Source organism: Anoplopoma fimbria, chromosome 11 (assembly GCF_027596085.1).
Source record: "Anoplopoma fimbria isolate UVic2021 breed Golden Eagle Sablefish chromosome 11, Afim_UVic_2022, whole genome shotgun sequence".
NCBI lineage: Eukaryota > Metazoa > Chordata > Actinopteri > Perciformes > Anoplopomatidae > Anoplopoma > Anoplopoma fimbria.
In genome coordinates this window covers 22,593,753-22,616,982 of record NC_072459.1, presented here as the reverse complement: position 1 = coordinate 22,616,982, position 23,230 = coordinate 22,593,753, and the positions used below count along the sequence as shown (strand labels likewise).

Below are 23,230 nucleotides of genomic sequence, written 5' to 3'. Positions count from 1 at the left end.
GTTGAGAAATGTCTATTGTACCTCATAAATAAGCATAAACCTGTAAAAGCTGAAAACATATGCCTATGTTAACGGCCTTTAATCACATAAGCAGTCGTGTCTGGTAGAGGTGGAGGAGTTGTGTGGGTGTGTGTCAGTGTGGGTCTGGTAGCTTCACCGCCTCAACTACTAACAGCTCACCTCCACGGGACAAGACAGGAGAAGAGGCAAGTTATCTATCTTTAATATCCACAACATGAGCAGGACCACAAACAAGTACTCTGAGCACGTTCTGAGTATGTAAGTGACAGTCGGTATTTGGATTTTAAGCAAAAGCCAAATGTTTGCATGTGAATTTTGTTTAGTGTGTGTTTGAGAGATACCTCCCCATTAATAAAGTGAGAGAGGTACTGGCTTTAAAAAAGGAGTGACTGGGTCTCCCTTGTAGAAAATGTCAGGATTTCCTGAACAGGCTGGTCCCTGTTGGTGACCTGACATGGAGGCTTACTGGGCGCTTTGATGCAAAGTTCAATAAGACATTGTTCCTCAATGCTGAGAGGGTTTTCCACCAGCTTTTCCTTCTTGATACCAGAGTTCCTCCGGTCTGTAGTGCATGAACAAAGCTGTTCATGCATTCCTATCGTAACCCTTTTTTAAACACCTCAAGCTTAAAGAAGTGTTTCCACATTTTACTCCTTGCAGAGAGTTTAAATGATTCTGCTCTCACATCTGTAGGGTAAATATTAATCTACTGACTTAGCTTAGCATTAAGACTGGAAACATTGACAAAGCTCTGTCCTAAAGTAACAAAGTCTGCCTACCAGCACCACTTAAACTCACTACTTAATATGTCATATGTTGTTCGTCTAATTCATGGAAAAGCCTAAATGTAAAAAAACGCAGTAACTTCAGAGCTAGTCTAACTGTTACCCCATTTCCATTCTTTGTGTTAAGCTAAGCTAACTGGCAGCCTTATATTTGATAGACAGATTTCTGAGAGGTATTGATCCTCATCTAACTCCCAGCAAGAAAGAGAATAAAATGTCAAAGTATTCCTTCGAGCTTTAACAAACACAGGACTTTAACTCAGGAGACTGCTGTTCATGTCCCATGTGAAACTAAAAGGCAACGATGACATTATTTTGTCAAGTCAGTGGTTAGTCACGTGTCTCGTGAGTAAAGTTTGTCACATAAGTGGTTAGTCTGAGTCAGGTTAATGTTAACCGCGCTCTTTTGGTAAACCAGCCTAAGTGGTTTTGTTTCCTTAACTTAACTTCCTGTGAAAAGAGTTTAAGTTTATTTTGAATTGACACTATGCATGTATCAAGCGTATATTGACACGCCACTCGTGACACGTCCCAAACTGACGCTAGTGGGGCACCTAGAGCGTCATAGTTTAAAGCTCAAAAACAGTGACCAAGCGCCAGTATTTTGAGTGAGAATATGTGGATTAAAAACAGCAGTGCTCACCTGGTCTGGCGAAGAGGAATTGGGAGTGAGATGCAGAGGAATGGGTCAAAGGTGTTGCTCTGCTTCATACAGTGGGGGCATGTCAGTGAAGATCTGAGGAAAAGAAAGCACAAATTCACATTAGTCTTGAAAAACCAACGACTTTCACACTAATCTCGAAGTCCTCCTAATTAAGTCTGACAGGAGAGGAAGAAGGTTTAATCTTGTTACGCAAGTGAACGACACGGTCGAAATGAACACGCAGAACCTCTTGATCTGATTGTGAGAACGGAAAAGATGAGTGATGTTACTGGTGGGAATTGAGAGAGACGAGCGGGTGGGGTGGTAGGTAGTAGAAAAAAGGCCCCTGGGCTAATGGGGGAACCAGCGGAAGCGGTTTCCATCTTGTTGCATCACTCTCACCAGTGCTTCTAACGCCGACAGTACGCTTATGTCGTCACAGGATCCCAAGCAGTCAAAAGTGTGGAGCTTTCCTAAGTGATGGCCTTTCTTCCTCTGTATCTTAATGTACGGGTCACAGACCACTGACCTGATGTGTGCAGCAGTGATTTCCTATTACAATAGTTTTCCATTCAGTTCCTTTGTTCATAATAAGACTCCTTTCAATGAATCCCACTCAGTTTTACAGGGGGAACGTATTCCAGTTAGCTAATTATCTGAACAATGAGTCAGAGAGCCCACTGAAGTTAATGGACTGATTGCTGGAAGTGATTTTGTAAACTGTCCTGCAACTTAATGAAATCTTTTGTCCAGCATTTAGAGTTAATCCGTGCAGGATTTCCTGGATAAGACTTTCTGTAAATACTTAATAATTAAGTGAATCTTGAATAGGTGCCTTTGACCAAACTCTTTGATTACATGAATTAGAATCATCAGTGTGCGTAGACTGTAAATACTTTGTACACAAAGGGAAATTTAAATAAAGCTATCTCCTTCTAAACCAGTGATACCCAAACAGAGGTACTTATACCTCAAAGGGTATTTCTGCATATGCCAAAGGATAAATGAAAATATTGTGTAGTAGCTCAACTAATTTGAAAGAAATAGAAATAGGAAGATATGATACAGAAAAAAAACTCCACATATATAGTCAACACGTAAACACTAGCTACTGGTTGTGATCAAGAGTGCAGTGAGTCTAAAGAGTTAGCTAGAAATGATAAAAGTAACTGATGAAACAGTAAGCTAAACATAATGTATAAATGGTTAAAACATGAAGTAGAACAAACGCAAACTTGACCAGACCAACCTAAACACTGACATTTAAATCATATGACCCGAATTGAATTTATATATATATATATACTTTTATCTTTATGATAGTTTCAAATAACATCCAGTCCAAAAAGGTTGGGATCCATTGATCTAAACCCTGCCGGGCCCTATCAATCCTCATTAGATGTTTTCCACTCTTATTTCTATAAGCGACATGCAGTGCATGAAAGCTCAAACCAGCTGGAAAACAATATTTATGGCAAAAAGAGAATAAAAAAATGATTGCGTTGGGAATTTTAAAAAATATACTCTGAGTGAGACACACCCATTAGAGAGTGAGGGACTGATGTCTCAGTCCTAACATAAAAACAATGGGGTTGTTCTCTGCAGGTCTTTGGTGTGACTGAGTAACTGCATCAGAGTGAAAGATGGGGCTACTGAAAGGGAGCATGTCTGCTTAGGTAAAAGTTCACCTTGTACCTAAAAAAAGCAGAAAGTTCAGAGAGGAGATAGCCCTACAGTATCAGTGAATTATCTAACCATCAATGGATTTTAATAGAATATTCTAAACTAAACCTCTATGGATAACAGATCTCTTTATTCCCATGCCATAATGACCGGGTACAGTGCTAACATCATTACTTTTTGATTTCATTTCTTTTATCATCGGCGTGATGGACATAAATCTGCAACTGTGTGCGGTGAAATAACTTCAAATATGTCAGGTTTGATTCACCGCCACCACTGAGACACTATAGAAAGCAAGGTGCTGCACATAAACTGAAAATAGACCTGAGTGAAGCATAACCCAGCAGCAATAAAGTACACAGTGTGAGAGCACTTTGGGAGACTTAAATCTCACATAAAGAAAAATCATGTTTTCTACATTCTGATGAATATAGATTAAACCAAGAAAATGAACTGATTTATTGCAAATGGCAAAGCGTCTCCTGGTGTCATTAAACATGTCTAAAAGCACTCCCCATCCTCTCCCTACTTCTCATAACTCCCCAAGCTTATGTGTGTTGAATCTTTACAACCTTCACACGACATCCTACCTCAGGAAATTAAGCCATAGATGAACTGTTCAAATGTGTTTTCCTTATAGGACGGCACCTGACGGACCCGGCGGGGGAGGAGACGGGGGAGTGAATAAAGCTCTGTTCAAGCAGGCCCAGCTGACACTGACTCTTAGTGGATATCTCCCTCTTGGCAGAGCAGAATGGCTGCCCTACGGATGTCTTGTTCTCGCCAGGAAACAGTGAGGGTTACTGCACTCCATGCATACAAATCACACTCAGCCTGCACTAAAACATAGATGGGCCCTGCACCGCTCTAAAACACTTAAAGAGAGAAAAGGAGCAAAAGAAGAGGTGATATTCTGGTGACGCTCTAATGGAGGAAGCGTGCAAAGGTTGAGAAGGATGTATGCAGCCGTCTGGAATGCAGCCATCCTGAAGAGACCCTGAGCTTGATGCTTTGCACTAAAACACACTGCTGGGGCTTTGGGTTTTCTCGGGTAACGCAAGTATCTATATCTAATTGATTTTCTCTCCTAAAAGAGGCAAATAAAAGAAAAGTCCCAATAGGTTCAAATTAAATAGACTGGCAGCTAATTCTTTTCACTAAGCCTGGCAGCTACCCCCTGTCGGGGGATGAACGCTAGTTTATTCACCACACTAATGTCCTGAAAACAAAACAAAAAAATAAACCTTAATGTGTGCCTCATTCACTAACTGAAATATTACAACACACACATCATAAACAGACCCTTTACTGGGCCAGCAAACTCCAGTTACCCATTGTCGAGTCATAACAAATCAACCAGGAGATATGATCAAAACAAAAGGTCCCGCAGCCCGACTGATTCAGAGACGAGAGGGTCTCTCAGAGAAAGTGGCATGGTGGTAAGACGATGCTGCGGTGAAACTGCACCGCGTCTGTAATCTGAAACGCTCGGCTGCCCGTCAATCGGCCTCACTGTAATGAACAACGCACGACAGACATTTTCATTGAAGTCTCCCCCGACTGCAGCCTCAGCCCGCGTATAGACAGGGATCACAGTCTTTCATCTAATTTAAGATCTGCTTCCTTGATCAGAGAGGGTAAAGAGCAGTAGATGTATAAAACAGGTGCTGTGTTTTATACTGAAAATGACAGCTCTGATGTTGATCGGCTCTAGAGTCTGCCGACAGATAACATAAATTAAGATCAAACAAGTCTTGGCTTGGCTTGCTTGGACAGTGATTTAAGTTGTTTGAACATTTAGAATGGCCGCGATGATTGCATAGTGACAAACCGGGCTATTACAAGGATAATTCTCCGGTCCGTCAACTCTAGATGTTGGATTGCATCGGACACTGCATTGTGAAGCGTTACACAGGCAGTGGTGGGGCCTCGGGACTCGGAGGAGAAGAGAGGGTCAGGAGTCAGGAAGTATTTGTTCAAAGTCCAATTCCAGCAGTGATAACGCATTCATCTCCGTTTAAAACCCCTCAGCCGTGGGATGCATGCTTTTTTGCATTGTTAAGATGGACTCAGACTGTACTCTTACTGTATGTGTTGAGTGAGTCCCTCTGTAAAGTTTGTGCTTCATGTAGATGTTCCCTCCGTTCCACCCCACTCACTCTCACTGGCTAGCACAATGTTTGAGTGGGTGAGAGGAACGATCTCTGGCTGCCAAGACTGCTGCTTCCTGTCTAGACACACCCGAGCTGTCACAGCTGAAACATTTGACAGTGAGGGTGGCAATTAAGAGATGCGCTCTGACAGATGTATTACTGGCAGTCACACAGAGATGCCAATTTTCTGAGGAATTGATGGTACCCGACAAACGAGACATTAGCAGCTCTGTCTTTTAAAAAACTTATTAATCCAACATAGATCAGGTTCTGGTGTTGGAGCCAAGACCTCTTTAATAGGTCAGAGTGGTCAGTGGTTAATGGATGGAGTGCAGATGGTGTTGGGCTTTTGCATCACCATCAGGAGCTGGAGACAGAAGATACAGTTGACTGGTGAAAGGGAATAAAGATTTGAACGGATAAACGACTGCAGTCCCTTAAACATCACTGTAAAAAGCTGAGTCATTAACCACAGAGTAAATATCTTTTTTTACATGACCGCTATAAATCTGCAGTGCAAACTTGCTAATGTTTTCTTGGACCAGACCAACCCTTGAAATTGGCACGTAGATGAGTTGGCCATTTCGACATCTGAATGACAATCCTCTCCCAGTGGGCCACAGCTGACAGGTGTACATATTAACTGCCTCTTCATTCTGAGGATGACTGATTGATGGGAGTCATGAGGACATCCAGCTGCCATAGAAAATGTTGACCACACAGTAGGGGTGAAAAGCCTGTATATCAGGAGCTTTGCTGTGCATTGTTATCAAAAGTAACCAGCAAATAAAAAAAACTATTTGTGATCCGAAAGACACCAGACACATTTACAACCCCATTTACTGCACTCTAAATAAGTACTTGTACTAAAGGGATCAGTGAGGGTAGGAACCAGGGCAGTTTTTCATCAGACCTTTTAGTTTTACTACTCTTGCCTGCTTGTTAATTACTGGCCAGGCATCTGTGTCTCAGAGGACCTCTGTGTAAAAGACATAATGACATCTGCATTACGACAGCTGTATCCAACAATTACATCTGACCAATGAAGCCGGAATACTTTAAGCATGGTGGACTGTGTAATGTGGACCTGTTTTCTACGAAGGTGTTATACAATTATATTTCCGTCACTTATCCAGAGTGACACTGTCTGGATGTACCGTCTTACTGACCAAACAGAGGACTGTTCTTAGACAGATGTGTTTTGCATACACATACATGCCCACGCCCCCTCCCTTGTCGTCCCTCCCCATGGTGGCATACCTCTTAAGAAGGTATGGTGTTCTTCTTATTCTTTAATTGCACTGCTGTAAGTGATCACATCTCAGGAGATGTGATACCAAACTTCCGATACCAATTGATATATTCTTGATCATAGGGACAATTTAACCTCCTGTGTCTATAGCTCCCAGTGAATTAGGCTGCTATATATCACATTTTGGACTCTGTGGTGTAGAAGTTGGTTCAATTTGGACATGCAACATGTAAATTATGAATATACTTTGACTAAACAAGGGTTAGCGCTCTTTGCAGAACTGGGGGAGGGTCTTTAGCAGCTATTAGATCTGATAATTGACCGTTCTCCAAGCCCTGCTTGAGTGCTGCTACACTCGTCAAGCTTTCTGTTCAGGCAGAATACATATATGCAGGTAACAGTGATAGCAGTGGCAGATGAAGCCATCTGAGACAATAAGTCAGCATCCTCAGCAGTTGATGATCAACATCCAAGAAATGTAAATAAAGAAACAGAATTAGTCTTGTATTGCACTCTAACACAACCTTGTTTAGCTGCTTAGATCATACTTGGACAATTAGATTAATGCTTTTTTTATTTTTACAAAGTATGTTTACCCTCTACAGGAAAAAGGCTTTTAGGATGATGACTAACCAATCTGTTTATTGAATATAACCCAACTTAAGATAAAAACTTCAGCCAGTGTCACTGTGCCACTTGTGTTGGTCTACGTTCTGACACGGTAGCATACAGGACTGGCTCCCTGATAATGGGGAAATCATAGAAATAGAATAGGAATACAACCGACATTGAACTGTTTGGCGTGGTCATTAGATCTGTTCACAAGAACATGGCGATTGTTGTGAGTTGTTATGGTGACAACACACGTCAGTGGCAATGTCAGCTCCGGAGACAGATGGCTGGCTAGTTAGTTAGGCAGTTAAATTTCACAACAAAATGCTTTGTTAGGCTCATTTTCTGTAACCAGTGTAGCATGGGGCAATTTGCAACCTAACTAACCAGATGTCCACTAGTTAGCTCGCTAGCCTGCTAATTCCTCCATGCTTTAATGCAACACTGGTTACAGAAAATGAGCCTAACAAAGCATTTCGTTGTGAAATTTTACTTATTTAACTATTATTTTTGGTTTGGAAGATGGTAAAAAAAGACACCTATCGCTTTTACTAAAGCTCCATGCACACTGCTTTAAAATGTGGAGGAATCCAACGTTTGAGAGAGCTGCTGCTCTTACTGTTGCAAAGTTATGTAATTATGATTATACAATCACTGTTTAGGGGATGAGTTGAGCAAACAGTCAATATTACGCCATGACTTCTTCACATGGTGGTATAACGAATCACTGTGGACGTTTTTGTGGATTACAATTCTAGCAGGTGTGTGTGTGTGTGTGTGTGTGTGTGTGTGTGTGTGTGTGTGTGTGTGTGTGTGTGTGTGTGTGTGTGTGTGTGGTATGTTAAGAGAGTAGACTCACTTGTACTGTGCCTGGAAATGTTCCTGGACAAAGCTGTGCTGGACTGTGGGCTGCTGGGACTGGGTCGGGTCAGGAGACAGCACCTCCTCAGGTCCACCGGGGCCCTGCAGCACAGAGGAGGACACCCATAAACACACCGTTGTCACACTCTCATATTCTTCAGAGATCCATCAAAGGTTAGCTGTTTGCCTTTTCATCATTGTCAGAGGAGACTCACACTGCATTCTGTGGCAGAGCAACAATAAATTGTGAAACCTTACAGAGGTAGAAGAACCTTACCATGGCATGCAGTGTTAGCACATTCTTGCTTTTGCTTGGCAATAAAGTGATATTCATAAGTGTTGGAAAGCACTGACCTAAACATAACCCCACTGGGAAGCCCCTGTCTCTACTCTTTCATCTACTCACCCACAACAGAGAGGAAGCTGGCCTTAGATGAAGATAAAAGAAGGGGAGTAAAAGACACTCTTGTGTGGGATGGCCCACAATCACCGCTGTGCGTTAAGGACTAACAAAAGAAACTTTCTGCAATGTTTTACAGAACAATTACTCTTTATTAAACAACTTATATAATGTAGTTTTACATAAAATATTAGTAGTACTTTGTATTAATGATGCACAAATGTTATCTAACTACATGACTAGTATCCTCCGACTCATAAAGTGAAACTGTATGTTAAATGTATATTGTTGTTAAATAGCTACTCAGTGGCCTAATTAAAGGAATAATTTGAAATTTTCAGGAAAATACTCTATTTAGAAAATACTCTATTTAGATAAAAAAAAGAGGAAATAATATATACATTTTTGAAGATTTTCTAACCTTTGGATAGAGCCAGGCTAGTTTCCTATGTTAGCTAGTTAGCTTTGCTAATTGGCAGCTCACAGTAGCTTCAAATTTAAAACACTCAGGCCTGAGAGTGGTTTCAATCTTCTCATTTAGCTCTCTGCAAGAAGGCAAAGAAGTGTGTTTCCTAAAAGGTTAAACATTCTCATTCATTTATGGAAGGGTTGTGCAGAGTACCAAATCTAAAAGTGCTTACGGTTACAATAAGCTGTCACACTGAATCAGTTAGCACGTCTCTGGACAGTATCCACTCTATTTCACACCTAACCAGCCGAGCAAAATGTCCTGAAAGAACATTCTTTCAGTCACCAAGTGGTTCTGCTTAAAAGGCCATCATGTGGCATACAAGCACCTTGTTAGCATTTCTCTGCTCTCACGCTATCAAACCCCCACAATGGCTGGCTGCAGAAGTCAGGTACTTGAGAATGCATTAAGTCATCATATCATTTCAGCTGTGCTTTTACACCTGGCTGCGGTGCCAAGCGGAAATGCACTCTCTGATCCGTCTCTGTTGACACACACTCACTCTCTGTTTATTATTCCTCTGTTTTTTAGCTCCTGGTCCCGTACTTGCAGCCACCGTTCCCAGGCTGGCAGCTCGACAATGACCTCCGCTCACAAACGGAGCGGAAAGGAGGTTTAGAGTTTCTAAAATGGAGAGGGAAGTGGAGGGTGTGCGTTTGAGAAATCAGTGTGAGACGGAGACAGACATAGAGACAGGAGGGTCCGTTTCAGTTCACCACCATTTCAAATCCGGAGTCTATTCTTCTGAGAGCATTTGAGCTTCGCGAAGCTCGGGCGCGAGACTGAAACCTGACCTTCCTACTGCACTGTGCTTCAACAGGCATGTATAATGGCAAATCTCTACCCCCTCTCTCACCCTGTGCATGGATTGCAGGGGTTTTCTCCAAGAAAAAGCCCAAACTGTCAAAACCGAGCTTCTTGTTGCTGGTTCATATAAAACATGCAATGTAAAGTGTTAAAAAATCATTCAGAGGTTAGGAGTGCCAACCTTTCCTTTTTTGTATTCTAATGCACATCATCAGGCTCTGCATTTCGCTCCCCTTTTTTTCCTCCACATACTTGGTAATGGATTCCATTGCTATCTTTATGTGGAGATAACAAAGCAGCATTGAGGCCACCGAGTGCAGACACAGTTGGTCTTATCACTTCTCAGAAACCCATGCCCGGTTCTGCCATTTCCAAAGACTGCAAGGTGTCGGCCGTGTGTTGACAGTTGCTGTTGAAGACGTGGACAGTTTAATCGCAGTGGGAAAGTGGAGCAGGTTACATGCACAGAGACGTCTGATAAGGCATACGTCACCTAAATGATCACGGCCGGATAGCAAAACCAAATTGAAATTGAGATTGCTATCTTTGAAATTGGTTGTCAGAAAAATATGGCAACTTTGAGCTGATAAAACATGCAACTAAAAACAGGCAGACAACGGATCTGAGGTGTTATTTTTAGAGTCAGGTCTGACCGGTAGACGGCTACCTCAAGGGAGAGGAAAATGGGAGAAGCAAAAGGGTGTGACATTTCATTTTGTACCTTCACACACACCAGTATTCTTCTTCTAATACCTGCTCTACACATTGAGAAGTAGCTGTAGCTTTTTTGGTTTGCTTTCTCTATTTGCAGCCTACAATGAATACACAAAGATTTTTTCAACAGTAATGACCTCTACATCTAATGCGTTCTCATTTTTGTTCTGCGCTAACTTTATTGCACTACCAATTCCTACAACACCAATATTACTTTGCTATCATTTAAATATTTTCTGTACATTAATTACTATGAAATTAAAAGGTTAACGTCAAAATAAAAAGGTATTTATTGGCACTTCAACATAGTTTGTCCCTATTATCCCATCATTTTAGCCAATTTGTGATGAGTCAGGGCTCTTCTGAGGTACTGGGGCACCTTTAACAATTTTTGATCCCCTATGGGATTCGTGGCTCGAGCTGTGAAGTCGCCAGCTTCTGTCTTCTTTCCAACTTGTCACAAACTGTCAAAGTGTTGTAACAATCAGGGAAGACAAGCTGAGTTAAAGTGCCAATAAATGTGTTTTATTTGAAATAAACAAAGATAACCATTTTCAAGAAAGATGAGCGTGATGTGGTGTTGTGAGCAGCATCCGTAATGTAGGAAGTGTGCTGTTGAGGGAGAAATATGTGTGTGTCGTGGACAGAAAAATGATACACCAAACCAAAAACCATAAAAGCAGACAGAAGGGAAAATAAATGGGTATGGTTTTAACTGTGGGAGCATAGCGAGCGGGTTTAACAACAGCATTCCCCTAAGTTGTAAATCATACAGCTTCTAATCAAACACATTACCGCCATTAATCTCCGTCACTGTACTTGCACTCACTAGAGCCAAGTAGAAACTCCTTCCCTGCTGCTTGTGTTACTTCGCCATGCGGAAAACAAGAACATAAACAAGCAATATTTTCCTGAATGAGAGGTCACATCCACGCCCTCTCTAAAACGGGCTGGACTCTGGAGAGCTTTGTGTGTCATGGTTCAATCAGACAGACATCAGACATAACAGTGGTGTTTAAGTTCAGATAACAACCACTGATGAATGACTGCAGCCTCCGGAAGTAGACAATATGTTTACCTCCACAGGCAGAGAGGGAGGGCTGTAACACCACACACACTACAAACTTTTCTTCAAGGTCTCGTTTGCTGTAATGAGGTTTTGAGAATATTTAAATTCATGGAGGAAGTTGTAACTCGGGACTGAAATTTAATGGTTGAGCAGAGAAAATACCCTTAAAAAAAACCGGTCGAACCACAGTAACTCATGTCGGAAAAGGTAACACGGAGAAATACAAACTCCCAAAATTTGCAACTGCTAATATTGAAGATATGCAAAGCCAGAGAATTGTCTACCTCTGCTTAATCCTTAAGCCTCAATGCCAGGAGAGGGCCGTGTGCCAGTGCCCGAGGAGCAAGGAGAAAATGAAAACTCAAATCCTTCACCCTGGCACCTCCATGTGATGTAATTGATTTCTGGGATTTAGATAAATGACAGAGATACGGTGTGCGACTGAGCGGAGGGCTGGAGCCCGGCCGCTGGCTCAGCACTGTCAGCGGGGGGCCAGAGTTCACCGCCTGGGATTTTTTACGCTGACATAAAAAAGGAGGAGTGATGGAGACAGCTAGACATGATGAGCACATTGTTGTGCAGCTCGCTGCTGAAATCAGTCAGCTGGCTAAGAATCGTCATCTAGACAATAGACAATACCAGCTGACAGGACTCTACTTTAATGACAATGCGGTTGGGAAATACTGACAATTTGGGGAATTGATGTTTCTAGATAGTTATTCTTATTGACAAACAAAGATGTCTTCCTCCTCCAAATACAGGTATAAAGATTTATTTTTCCCCCAGATAATATGAAAATGAATATGAACACAACTACAATATTGACTAAGTGAGAGTGGTAAAATGCTTATGCCATGAAATCACTCCTTTGTATTTTGCTCAGAGGAGTTTCCCACAGTGAGATCAATGTTATAAAATAAATTAATTTAGCAGCCATGGAAACAGCACTGCATTTGCTCATTATCCATGTCAGCAGTGAGGATGCAACCACATCTCTGTTAATCCAGCACGGTTGACTCCTGGTCATCTGTACTTCAGCATCAAAGCCCCAAAATCACACAGATTAACAGCGCACTCTGTCCCATCAATTATTCACCCCAAGAAATGTTGCTGTGAGCGGTTCATCTCAGTGAGTAGACCCCACTGTAAAGGAACTCAGGCACTCTCACTTCACTCTGGTGGAAGTCCAGGAAATGCCCCCCCAACCTCACAGACCACCTGTCTCGTCCTGATGGGTTTTCAGGGTGGTGGGGCAGATAGATCGTAAATGGGGGTGTTTGGGGGGGGGACGGACGAGCGGTCCCAGTAATGGCCCTGATGTGAATAATTTAAACAAGCTGTGGGAAACACACAGGGATGGACATGTGCTGCTGCTGAAGAAAGCACTATAGTGGAGTGATTGAGAACAAGACCCAACAGCACCTAAATCCCCGGGGTGATCGCAACAGAGAGACGAGGAGATGTGGGGCAGATGTGCAGAATACGTGTGTGTGTGTGTGTGTGTGTGTGTGTGTCAAGTGTATCGATATGGACGGATGGGGGTAGAGTGAGAGAAAAGAGAGCGTTATTGAGTAACTGAAAGTCAAAGTGGTCCACACAGCTGACATACGGAGCGTTGATAAATAATGGACGGTCTCCTTCAACACGGCCTCCTGTTGTGTGCGTACCCCTCTATAAATAGCCCCAGTGATACGGACGATGGAAGCTTTTCTCTCTGACCCTCCGGCCCATTATTCCCCACGGGCGATCACTATGGGATGGGGTGCTTTTTGTATGGACTTGCAAAGTGCATAACAACATGATGACTTTCTCCCAAAGTGATCAATAGAGAGTCACAAAGTCAAGTTTGTTAACGGAGCAAAGGTGAGATGCCGAGCAGTTGAGGTCACGCTGATGTGTTTCCATGTTTCTAAAGCTGCCTCACTGAAACGCTACATGAGCAGTTTATAGCCGATGCTAGCAGCGTGTCTCCATAGACGGCAATGTCAGACTGTCCTTCAAACACTTTAGACCAGACTGAAATATATGAATCACTGTTAGTTGGATGCTATGACATTTTTTACTGACATTCATGGTCCCCAGAAGAAACTTTGACTCTGGTGAGCTTCGGTCTTTTCTTCTAGTAACCATAAGGTTGACGTTATATGTTTTTAGTTAAATGTCTTGACAATCATGGAATGTATTAATTTAAAAATTTGGGGTTCAATGTCTTTCTTAAGGACACTTGTGGTAAAGAGGAGTTAAACCACCAACACTACTCACGACAATCCGCTTTGTTGTACAGTGACAGTTAATCTTTCAATAATTTCTTCTTCTTGTACTTTCAGAATTGACATGCTGCTGGCAGCTGTTTATATCTACTTGGCATCTTTGCATGTAACACAGTTACAGAGTGTGGAACTGCAGGTACAAATGTGAACCTAAATCATTATTTAAAAAGGCTTCTTTTTTCAAAAGACAAGGTTGAACAACAAATGTAATGGATTCAATATCTGAGGACTAAAGTGCCTGTGAAGAATGAAAATGACACTTCCATACTGGTAGTGGTTGTATCCTGTTTGATAGTAATACAAATAATTATGTTTCATAATGTTAAACCAGTCACAACCGGTGTTCATCGAATCCTGCTCTCTGAAGGGGAGACATGACATTTTATAGGCAGGGTGTATGCTGCTCAACTGGGAGCAAGAACCTAATGACAGAAGAGGCCACAAAATAAAAATTTAAACACAAGAAATGAAAGAGACAGAGGGGGGAGACTGTCATGGATCAGACAGACAGACATGGTGACAGGAACAAAGACAAGAGAAAGCAAAGCCGGAGAGCTGGTCACCAAAAGCTCTTTGCTAACCACCAAAATATTCTGACCTAAGAGTCATACATTTTCACTTTTTCATTTTTCTACGAGAACTATTTGTTAATTGCTGTAAGAACTGTATTAAACTGTATTAAACACTCAACCAGTCAAGTTGCAGTTGTCATCCATGTTTGTCCAAAGTGTCCTCATTTTATCCTGTTAGACGTTTGTGTGAAATTGTCATAATGAGCAAATACCGAATGATGGCCAAAAACTAGGTTTGTGAGGTCATAGAGACCTTTAACCACCAAAATCTATTCAGTTCATCCTTGAGTCAAACATGATGTTTGTGACAGATGTAATTAAATTCCCTCCAGGTGTTCCAGAGTTATAAAGTTTCATGAGAATGGGACGGACGAACAGCACAGAGGCATGAAAATTGAATGGAGACTCTAAAAACACTCACAGGTAGTATTTCGTGAGTTTGAGCCAACTCATTGGCATGAATTTCATTGATGATTTTGACTTCATAAAAGTAGTCAGGTGTGACCAGTTTTACATACTGAACCCAAAAGTATTTTTAGTCTTCTCAATCGTACAGGGCTGCCTGGAAGATCAAACTCGGCGGGTCAAGAACGGCTGTTTGTTGTTGGAGGTTCCCCACATGTGACCTCTCACCGCTGCTGGCTGGCCCTCGATGCAACGCTCTAGTTCAGCTTGGAAAGACCCGGGGTTGGAGGTGGCTTGTGGCTTCGGCCGTGAGCTGTACAGCACCGATCGATCGAACCTCGCCGCTTCCCGAGGCCGAGGACCAAGTGCTCCTGAAGCGACTGTCAACATTGGAACACTGTCCTCAATGTGAGGGGTCTGAAGCGATGTCAGAAACCCAACCGACTCGTCTTGAAACACAGACCTCGTCTGTTTACCATGCTTAATGAGTCTGATATTTTTTTTGCTGTGTCATCACAATTCATATCTAAACAACCAATGTGTTTATAATGAAATTATTCACTAGAGCACAACATGGTTCATAAATCTAGCTTCTTATAAACTATATATTTTTGCCATACAATAATGTATACCAACATTTTAAGCTAACAGGTCCAGTGGAGCCAATCACTGCTCAATGATGCCATGTTTATCTACCTCTAAACTGCATCCCTGCATTAAACACAGACACATAGTGTTCAAACAGCTTCTCTTAAAAAGAACAAACATGGAAGAAAATACCATTTTACTGGTGAAAACAACTTTGCGAGTTGTCTCTGAAGAAGATTTATCCCACCTTTAAGAAAGCAGCAGGAGAAGCTGGGGGGAAATTAATTCTAATGAAGGTGGGTCGGCCTCCTGAGCTGATGAGGTTTATTATTACCCTCCTGCTTCTGCGGCTGCCGCTGAGGACCGTGGCGACCCAGATGAGGATGAAAACACGACACACATCAATCAGCAGAGACACACAGGAGCCTCTGGTACCTGCCATAGAGGAAGGGTTTTAATGACCTTTACAATCAACAGTAAATAAGCTTGTATACCGCGATATAGTTAGGATCAAAGGCATAATACTGCAGAAATACAAACTTTGCTATTGGTATTTAATCAAAGCTCTTTCTACTAAACTGGCATTTGTTGATGAGGACAGATTGATAATAATTGCCTTTTACAAAATCCATTTCATCTTCGCAGGCAGATTTAATCTAACTCAAGATGACACATTAAAACTGGACTTGGCGTGAAAAGCACGCCTCCCTGCTTAAATCATTTATATCAACAACAGTTTAAATCATTCCAGTCAGCCCGGTTTCAGGCAATTGAATCGACTCACTCTGGAAAGCCTCCACTCAGCAAATCTGAATCACTCAAATTGCCGGGGTCGGGGCTGTCTGCCAATCAGACCCAGCAGGGTTGGGAATAATTTGTGTGCGAGGGTATTTCTTTATATTAAACAACAAATCAGTCTCTTGATTTGACTTTTTTTTCCTCTGCAAAACAAGATGAAGAGCTTCATTCCTCTCCTCATGCAAAGCACGTTTGAAGACAAATCTATCTATTCATACAATGACTCTAAAAAAAACTTTGTCTGGAGCTGATTTAAACTTTTAACTGGTAAATTTTAAACTCATTAAGTAATTACACCCATGTAGCCTCTCGGAGAAGTCAACATCCCAGAAAAGCAACGGGTAAATTTGTTTCCTTTAATTCCAAAGCTCTCCACAACTTAATGAGTCAATGTTTTCTGGGCTGGCCTCCCTGCAGAGCACGAGTGCAGTTAATGGAAAGGTCCTTTTACTGCTCCAGACAACACGATGCATCACCACTGGCTTAGAGAACAGATAGATAGTTGCGGCTTAATTGTGTCTGTGCCACAGTGAGCGACCCCAAGCCAATAAAACCAGCTCCCTGTTTTAGGAAGCGAGCTCTGCCTCGAAACAAATGTCTGACAGAGAGATACTGACTACATTTAGATGAACACATGAAGTTCATTTCACACTCTGCTCACAGACAACTCTCGTCTTAGCATCTGTTGGGTGCTTAGCCAATCAGCAGTGATCTGGGTCGGAGGTGAGAGAGGAGCTCAAACACAGAGTGGTCATGCTCGGACCCTTCCCTCCAAGCTGCTTTTCCAGCTGGGTGCCTCTGAGCCACAGGAAGCCATTTCAGCTTGGCAGGCCAGACAGAATCAAAGGCAGAGCGGAGAGGAAACACACACACACACACACACACACACATACACACACAAACACACACATACACACATCCCAAAACACAAGAATCACAACAGAACCATTCGCATCGAGCCCTTACAAGAAAGGGGTGCAGCACTGACCACACACACAGACAACTACTCGGCTGTGGGTTTAGAGGTGCATTTAAGGGCATGTGCTGCCAGAATGAGTGAAAAACAACGACGTTTGAATCCTTGGTACAGTGTCTGGGTCACTGTCTGGATGTGTGTCTAATTTCAGGACACAACCACCCACATAATACAAATCAAATCTCCGGGCAGAGGAAGGGCACAACTGATAAACAAGGAGGGGTCACATTGTGATCGTTGTGCTGTTAATGTGTAGGAGGATGAGGACCAGGCCTATCTACCGCTATCAAGAATGTGTGTGTCAGAGCTGAGAGCTAGCCAACTACCCTGACTGAGTTACCAGTTAGCACGTGACATGACTCCTTTAATAAAGTAACACGGTGAAAACCCCACCAAGTAGTTATCTGATAGCAGTCTGGGAGAGGAGTTAGCTATGCAGAGGTTTATGCTAATGCCAAACTAGCAGCTTCAACAGAACAAGCTATCAGCTGCTCAATCACAGCGGGCACCAAGCTGCAACTCAGACAATGGAGCGCATGTAAAACAAAAGTCTTGTGCTTTCTGAGTGGCATTCCACCGTCTTCGGGTGTGAATCCAATTAAAAAGGTGGAAAATATTTGGGGACTCCCTGAGCTGGTAATATTAGCGAGAGAATATTTGTGCGAGTCTGAGACATCTGTCCAATCTGAGCAGGTGCTTCCTGCAACCGGACCATTAGATACAGACAACCAACAGCACTTATCCTGAACATCTGGTTGAGGTATCTTCCTTTTTTTTTAGGAACTAAGTCTGAGATTGGTGTAACCTGTCTGATGTTTCCTGGATAATAGCTGTTTAAAGCTAGAGGGCTTGTTGTTGATACAAGAAACACTGGGTTTATACTATTACAGTAAGTGCTAGATCTGCCAAGCCCGAACAATGTACTCACAGTACCTTGCCTTTAAGTGAAGTAATTATCTTGTTGTTATAAATGTTTATTATTTGCTCAAATAGCTAATTCACGTTCATTTCAAATCCAGCTTTATCGATTGTTCACACTTTTAATAATCCATAATGGTTATTCCTTGTAATTTGCTTCCCCACACTCAACACAAAGTGTCTTTCTTCTTCTGTTGTGCATTGTTCCTGATTATGAAAAATGTAGTGCAGTTCAGTCTGTTGGTAATCTCACCATGAAGAGCCTGACCTTGTTTAAAAAAAATTAATAATGCCCTTGCTTGCACAGACACATTTGTAAATGTGAAACATCCTCACTGTGGAGTTTCTACAACAATGTTTGTCATGTAGAATCAAAGAAGTAATTTCTCTCTCTGACTCCCGATCTCTCTGGCTGTCACTACTGCTTACTGTCTTTCCTCTTAGAACTTAGTCTCACCTCTCCTTCTCTGCACCAGGGCTGCACAACAAGTGTCTCTTTCTTCCTGCAACTTACAAAGAAACACATTCATATAGCAGAGACAGAGAGAGAGAGAGAGCGAGAGCTTCACACTGTGTTTCCTAAGCGATAAACAATCAACAAACCAAGAGAGAATGTGCGCCACATAAGTCAAAGCCATGGGGAGTCAGCGGTAAATGCTAGACTGTGTGTAGTGTGTGTCTGCTTGTGTGTGAGCAGGATGGTGATCTGTCACCCTCCATTACAAATACAAAATACTTCGGCGCCAACTTCTCTTGACACTCAGTGGTTGCGACTACATAGCCAGTCCAACAGGGCTGTGCATGGAGAGAGGGAGTAAAGGGAGTTACCCTCTTTCTAACTTTTTTCTTTGGGCTCTGGCTCTCCTGTGCTAGGTGGTTAATAACAGCACATGCATAAAAACAATTAACATAGGCCCAGAGGCTCCTGAATTGGCAACAGAAGAGGATGGAGCTTGCCGACTCCTTGGCTGTGAGTGGGATCGTGCATGGACTGGTAAACGGGGCTGACGCCTCCCTTCAGCCTGGCTGTGACCCTGGATGGCTCTGCCAGCAGGCCCGCACCACCGGAGCTCCAGCAGCAGCGCAGATTAACACAGAGGTGAAGCAAAAAATAAATAAAAATAAAACATCACAGAGCAAAAATGACCCTGAATGGTTCATTAAAGTATAAGAGGAGCGTGATTCAGACACTTGTCCTTCAGCTCCCCGTCTCCTGCCCTCAGTGAGGCCCCCGCTGCCCCTCACAAAACTCCTTTGTAGGTGGAGCGGTGATATCACACTGCATACCACAGCTTTACTGTACATTCCTACAGAGGTACAGTGTGTAGGAGCAAACAAAGGGAAGATGCAGAAAGTTATGCAAGGAGTATATGAATCATGGGGAGGCGGAATGAGAGGTATTCTTCCCTCCCATTTCTGATACTGAGCAGAGGCCTATCTGGCCGCATGTTTCCTCGCTGATAAAACCGAAATCCATGACAACCTTGCTGTCTGCAAGGAGCCCACACTGGCTGATGGCAGAGGGCCTGGACAAACATAAGAGACAACTGTCACAAGAGATTGTCTGCTCTGGACAGAGGCCATAGCGCTGCTTCACTCCCTCTCTCTCACTGCGAGGGATATTTATTCATATGCAGGATATTCTATTACAGCATCGTATTCTTCTGAAATCATCCCTAATTAAAAGACGTCAAGAGGTTTTCACAGTCCTAGGAAATGTCACAAAGATTAACAAGGGAATGGACTAAACACAGACTTTACATGGGAGGCTCATACTGCTGTGGAATTGTTCATGCAAACCTAAATATATAGATATTTTGCATACTCTGCTTGTATCTTCAATCTCGTTCTTTTGGTTACTGCCCAAAGTTTATGACCACAAAGACGGGTAGGAACAATACTGATCAGAGATTTGCTTCATAGTTCAGCATTCTGCATTCCTTTAGACAATGCACATAGCCAATGGTCAACCTCACAACCTTTTCCACATTGTTGGAGGTAATGTTTGAGATATTTAAGTCTGGACCAAAGTGGCGGACAACAAGCTTCATACCAGCATACCCAAGAGCCATGCTGCTAGCAGGGCTATTAAAATATATTTGACTGGGGGAACTTTTTGACCCTTTGGCTTTATCCATTTGCAAAGTGACCCCAAAATGAGATGTTACTTCTGTTATTGATTCTCAAATCTCTAAAGAGCAAATAAAGTTTTTTTTCATTCTCACAATTGCATTGATATAGCGGTTGTGTTTGACAGGTCTTTAGTATTGATTTGATTGTACCAGTGCACAGCATATTTTGGATGAACTGTCAACACTAGGCTACGTTCCAAAAGCAGTGTTGGACTGGCCAACGAATGTTGCCACCAAGACGCTACTGCTTGCAGACTAGACAATCAAGTCACCATGGATACAGGACTCACAGTCCCTGTTTAGTTCACACTAAACTACTGGGCAAGTTTGCCCCAGCTTTCCTCTGCTGGTGCTTGTTATGAATCAAATGGTCACTGCTTGTGTTTTAGAATAGGAGCTACCCAACTTTATCTTCGTTGGCTTTATGTTCACTCCAGTTAGTAAACGTGACTGGATGCTGGGCATCAAAAATGTTTTACTGTCCGATTTCATCCAATCATGTACAAGAATTTTACTGCTGACAAGTTCAAGTTAACGGTCTCTAAAGAAAGTGGCAAGAAAAACCATCCATTCCTTCAATCAAATGAATCATCATGCTAATATCATCATATAGAGGGATCCAGGATGAAGTTGGCTTTTTTAAGAATAAGTTTATGTCCTGGGTGTTAACAAGGTGCGGCATTACGACTGACCTTATCAGCAGCTCTCCAGTCTAACCTCCTGTCACGTCCTCTGCAGACCCATGTGCACTCAAATACACAGTCCAGAATCCCCCATAGCACCAAACCCCAACCCCATTGTTCACTGAATTAAAGGGCAACTCAGTTCACAAAAACATAAAGCTCAGTTCTTAATAGCAGAGTATTGTGTAGAATCAACAATAACATAAGGACAGGGAGGAGTTGTCAAGTAAGATTTTCATTGATATGGACAGCCAGAGAGGGAAGGTGAATACTCTCTCTACACACAGTTGTTTCTCTCACCATCACTTCATTTGTCTCACTGCCTCAGTCAAATACTAATGGAAGGATGCAGAACTGCAGTTGAAAAGAGGAGCAAATGCTAAACTTCAGTCAGAGGAAAAAGGAGCTGGGCTTACTTCTACATTCTAGCCAAAACTTTCAATATGACCTTGGCTTTAAAATGATGTACTGCACTGACAGTGCATTCCTATTGCTTTCAGAGGAAAAAAGCTTTTCCTTCTTTTTAATTGATACAAGTAGCGCAAGAAAAAGGTTACATGTCGGTCATAATAAATTCATAGAAAAGGAGTTTTTCTACCTTAAATTATACAATATATAGCCTTGGGAGTGTAAGACTTCCTGATCTCTATATCTCCCGATCCCATAATGATGAAACAACAGAATAACTCATTGCAGTTAGTGCCTCGGGAAACAAAGGGCACTGAGTTTGAGTAGATTTATTTGCAATGACTCACCAGCCGCATGTGTAGCGCTTCTCATAAATTATGCCACTGGTTATCACCCCGCTAAAACTACAATAAAGAGGGTTGTCTATTTCAAAAGTAAAAACATGTATTTAATAATATATGGAAACTCTGAACTGCTCTGCTGTGAGCCATTAAAGCAAAGTTCCATTCAAGGAGTACCAGGATGCACTGCAGGCCTACCTCGAGGAGGAGACATGCTGGGAGAAAATCAAAGACAAAAAACGTCACGCATGTCCGCGGGCAAGGCATTAGACACAGAGCAAGGATGCACACCTGATTGCAACGCTGGTTTCGGAGGCTTGAAAGCTGCTCTGCAGATCAAATTTGAAGACCTGGAGAGTTAACTGCGATGATGCTGTCTGTGGAATTATCAAAAGACTTCTGGACAGCCTTATCAGTAAAGGTAGACTCGCTAGCTTGATAATAAATAACACAAATATGGACACTAAGTTATATGGATCACTTGGAGGGGAACATTTCTGAAAACATTTAGAAAGCTTCATGCAGCAACAGCGGGTGAAATGCACACCCACCTGTTTAAACCTGATATAATGTCACGTTAATTAATGTATGAATCAACATTCATAAAATGATGATCCATCGGATTTTGTGCAATCACATGATATACAGCTTCACTATATATAAAGTCACAGGAGTTCATGATATATAATGCATTAATTCATGTATTTAATTATAATGAGTCATGTATTAGTAATGCATCGGTTAAGCATGCAGTGTGAACGTTCAATATGAAATGTTACCATAAAGGGTGACATATTTTCCATTCAACGAGTATTCTCATGTTAACTGTTACTACATAAACCAACGGCCTGCTGGATTCTTACCTTTCCGGGAGCTTTGGTCTTGTTGTTGTTATTGTGGGCGGCCAGATTGACGTCTTCATGGACGCGGTCCAGAAGCCACAAGAGGAACTCCAGGGCGTCGTGTTGGGAGTTACCACGAAACTGCGATCCGTACTTGGACACTATAGTCTGGAGAGGAGAGAGGTGTACGGGATGATGGTGTCATTTTTCTGCAGCCACATAATCATGACATTAGGTGTACTTCATAAGTGAGGGAGAGTGCCACTTAACAGGAAAACCTTCTGAATCAGTGAATATATTTTTCCTATCCAGATTGTTTTCACTGAAAAATAAAAGCACTAGCACTTTAATTTGCTTTTATAATGTGACAGCTTGTTAGAGTTGAAGCTGTAGTGGTCACCTGGAGAAGCCAAATTAAACAGGCTTGCTTAGATATCCTTTGTAAAGAATTCTCGAACAAAAAATGTAAATCTCAAGCAACCCTTGTTTACAGGTTTTGACAGCTCGGTTGTGTTTGTTGGGCATTTCTACCCCGGCCTTCTCCACAGAGGGCTGATCAGAGGAACCCCTGAATTGCAAATTAGGCCGACACTTTGACAGATGCAGAGTCATTTCACATTTTAGATTTGTAAAATATGCCCTTGTCTACAAAAACATGCTCGTTAATAAAAGTTTTACGGTCAAAAAAGTATCGTCTTCCCCCTTTTTCTTCTGAATAATCTAAATTTCTGAAAAAATATGACATGGAGAAAGATGTGTGAATAACATTCCTCTTAAAAGTGGGTTGAGGCCTGCTTTAGCGCACACACAGTATAATGACACTTCAGA

At 42.2% G+C, this 23,230-nt stretch overlaps 1 protein-coding gene across 1 annotated transcript in view; it reads right to left on the bottom strand.

The window, feature by feature from the left end:
* Window positions 1-23,230, bottom strand: part of usp43b (ubiquitin specific peptidase 43b) — a 63,212-nt gene that overhangs the window by 33,819 nt on the left and 6,163 nt on the right. Inside the window, exons 2-4 of the mRNA XM_054607394.1 lie at window positions 22,424-22,570; window positions 8,009-8,112; window positions 1,450-1,542 (exon numbers count right to left, since the gene is read on the bottom strand). Coding sequence (XP_054463369.1) covers window positions 1,450-1,542; window positions 8,009-8,112; window positions 22,424-22,570 — 344 coding nt within the window. The remainder of the gene's footprint in view (window positions 1-1,449; window positions 1,543-8,008; window positions 8,113-22,423; window positions 22,571-23,230) is intronic.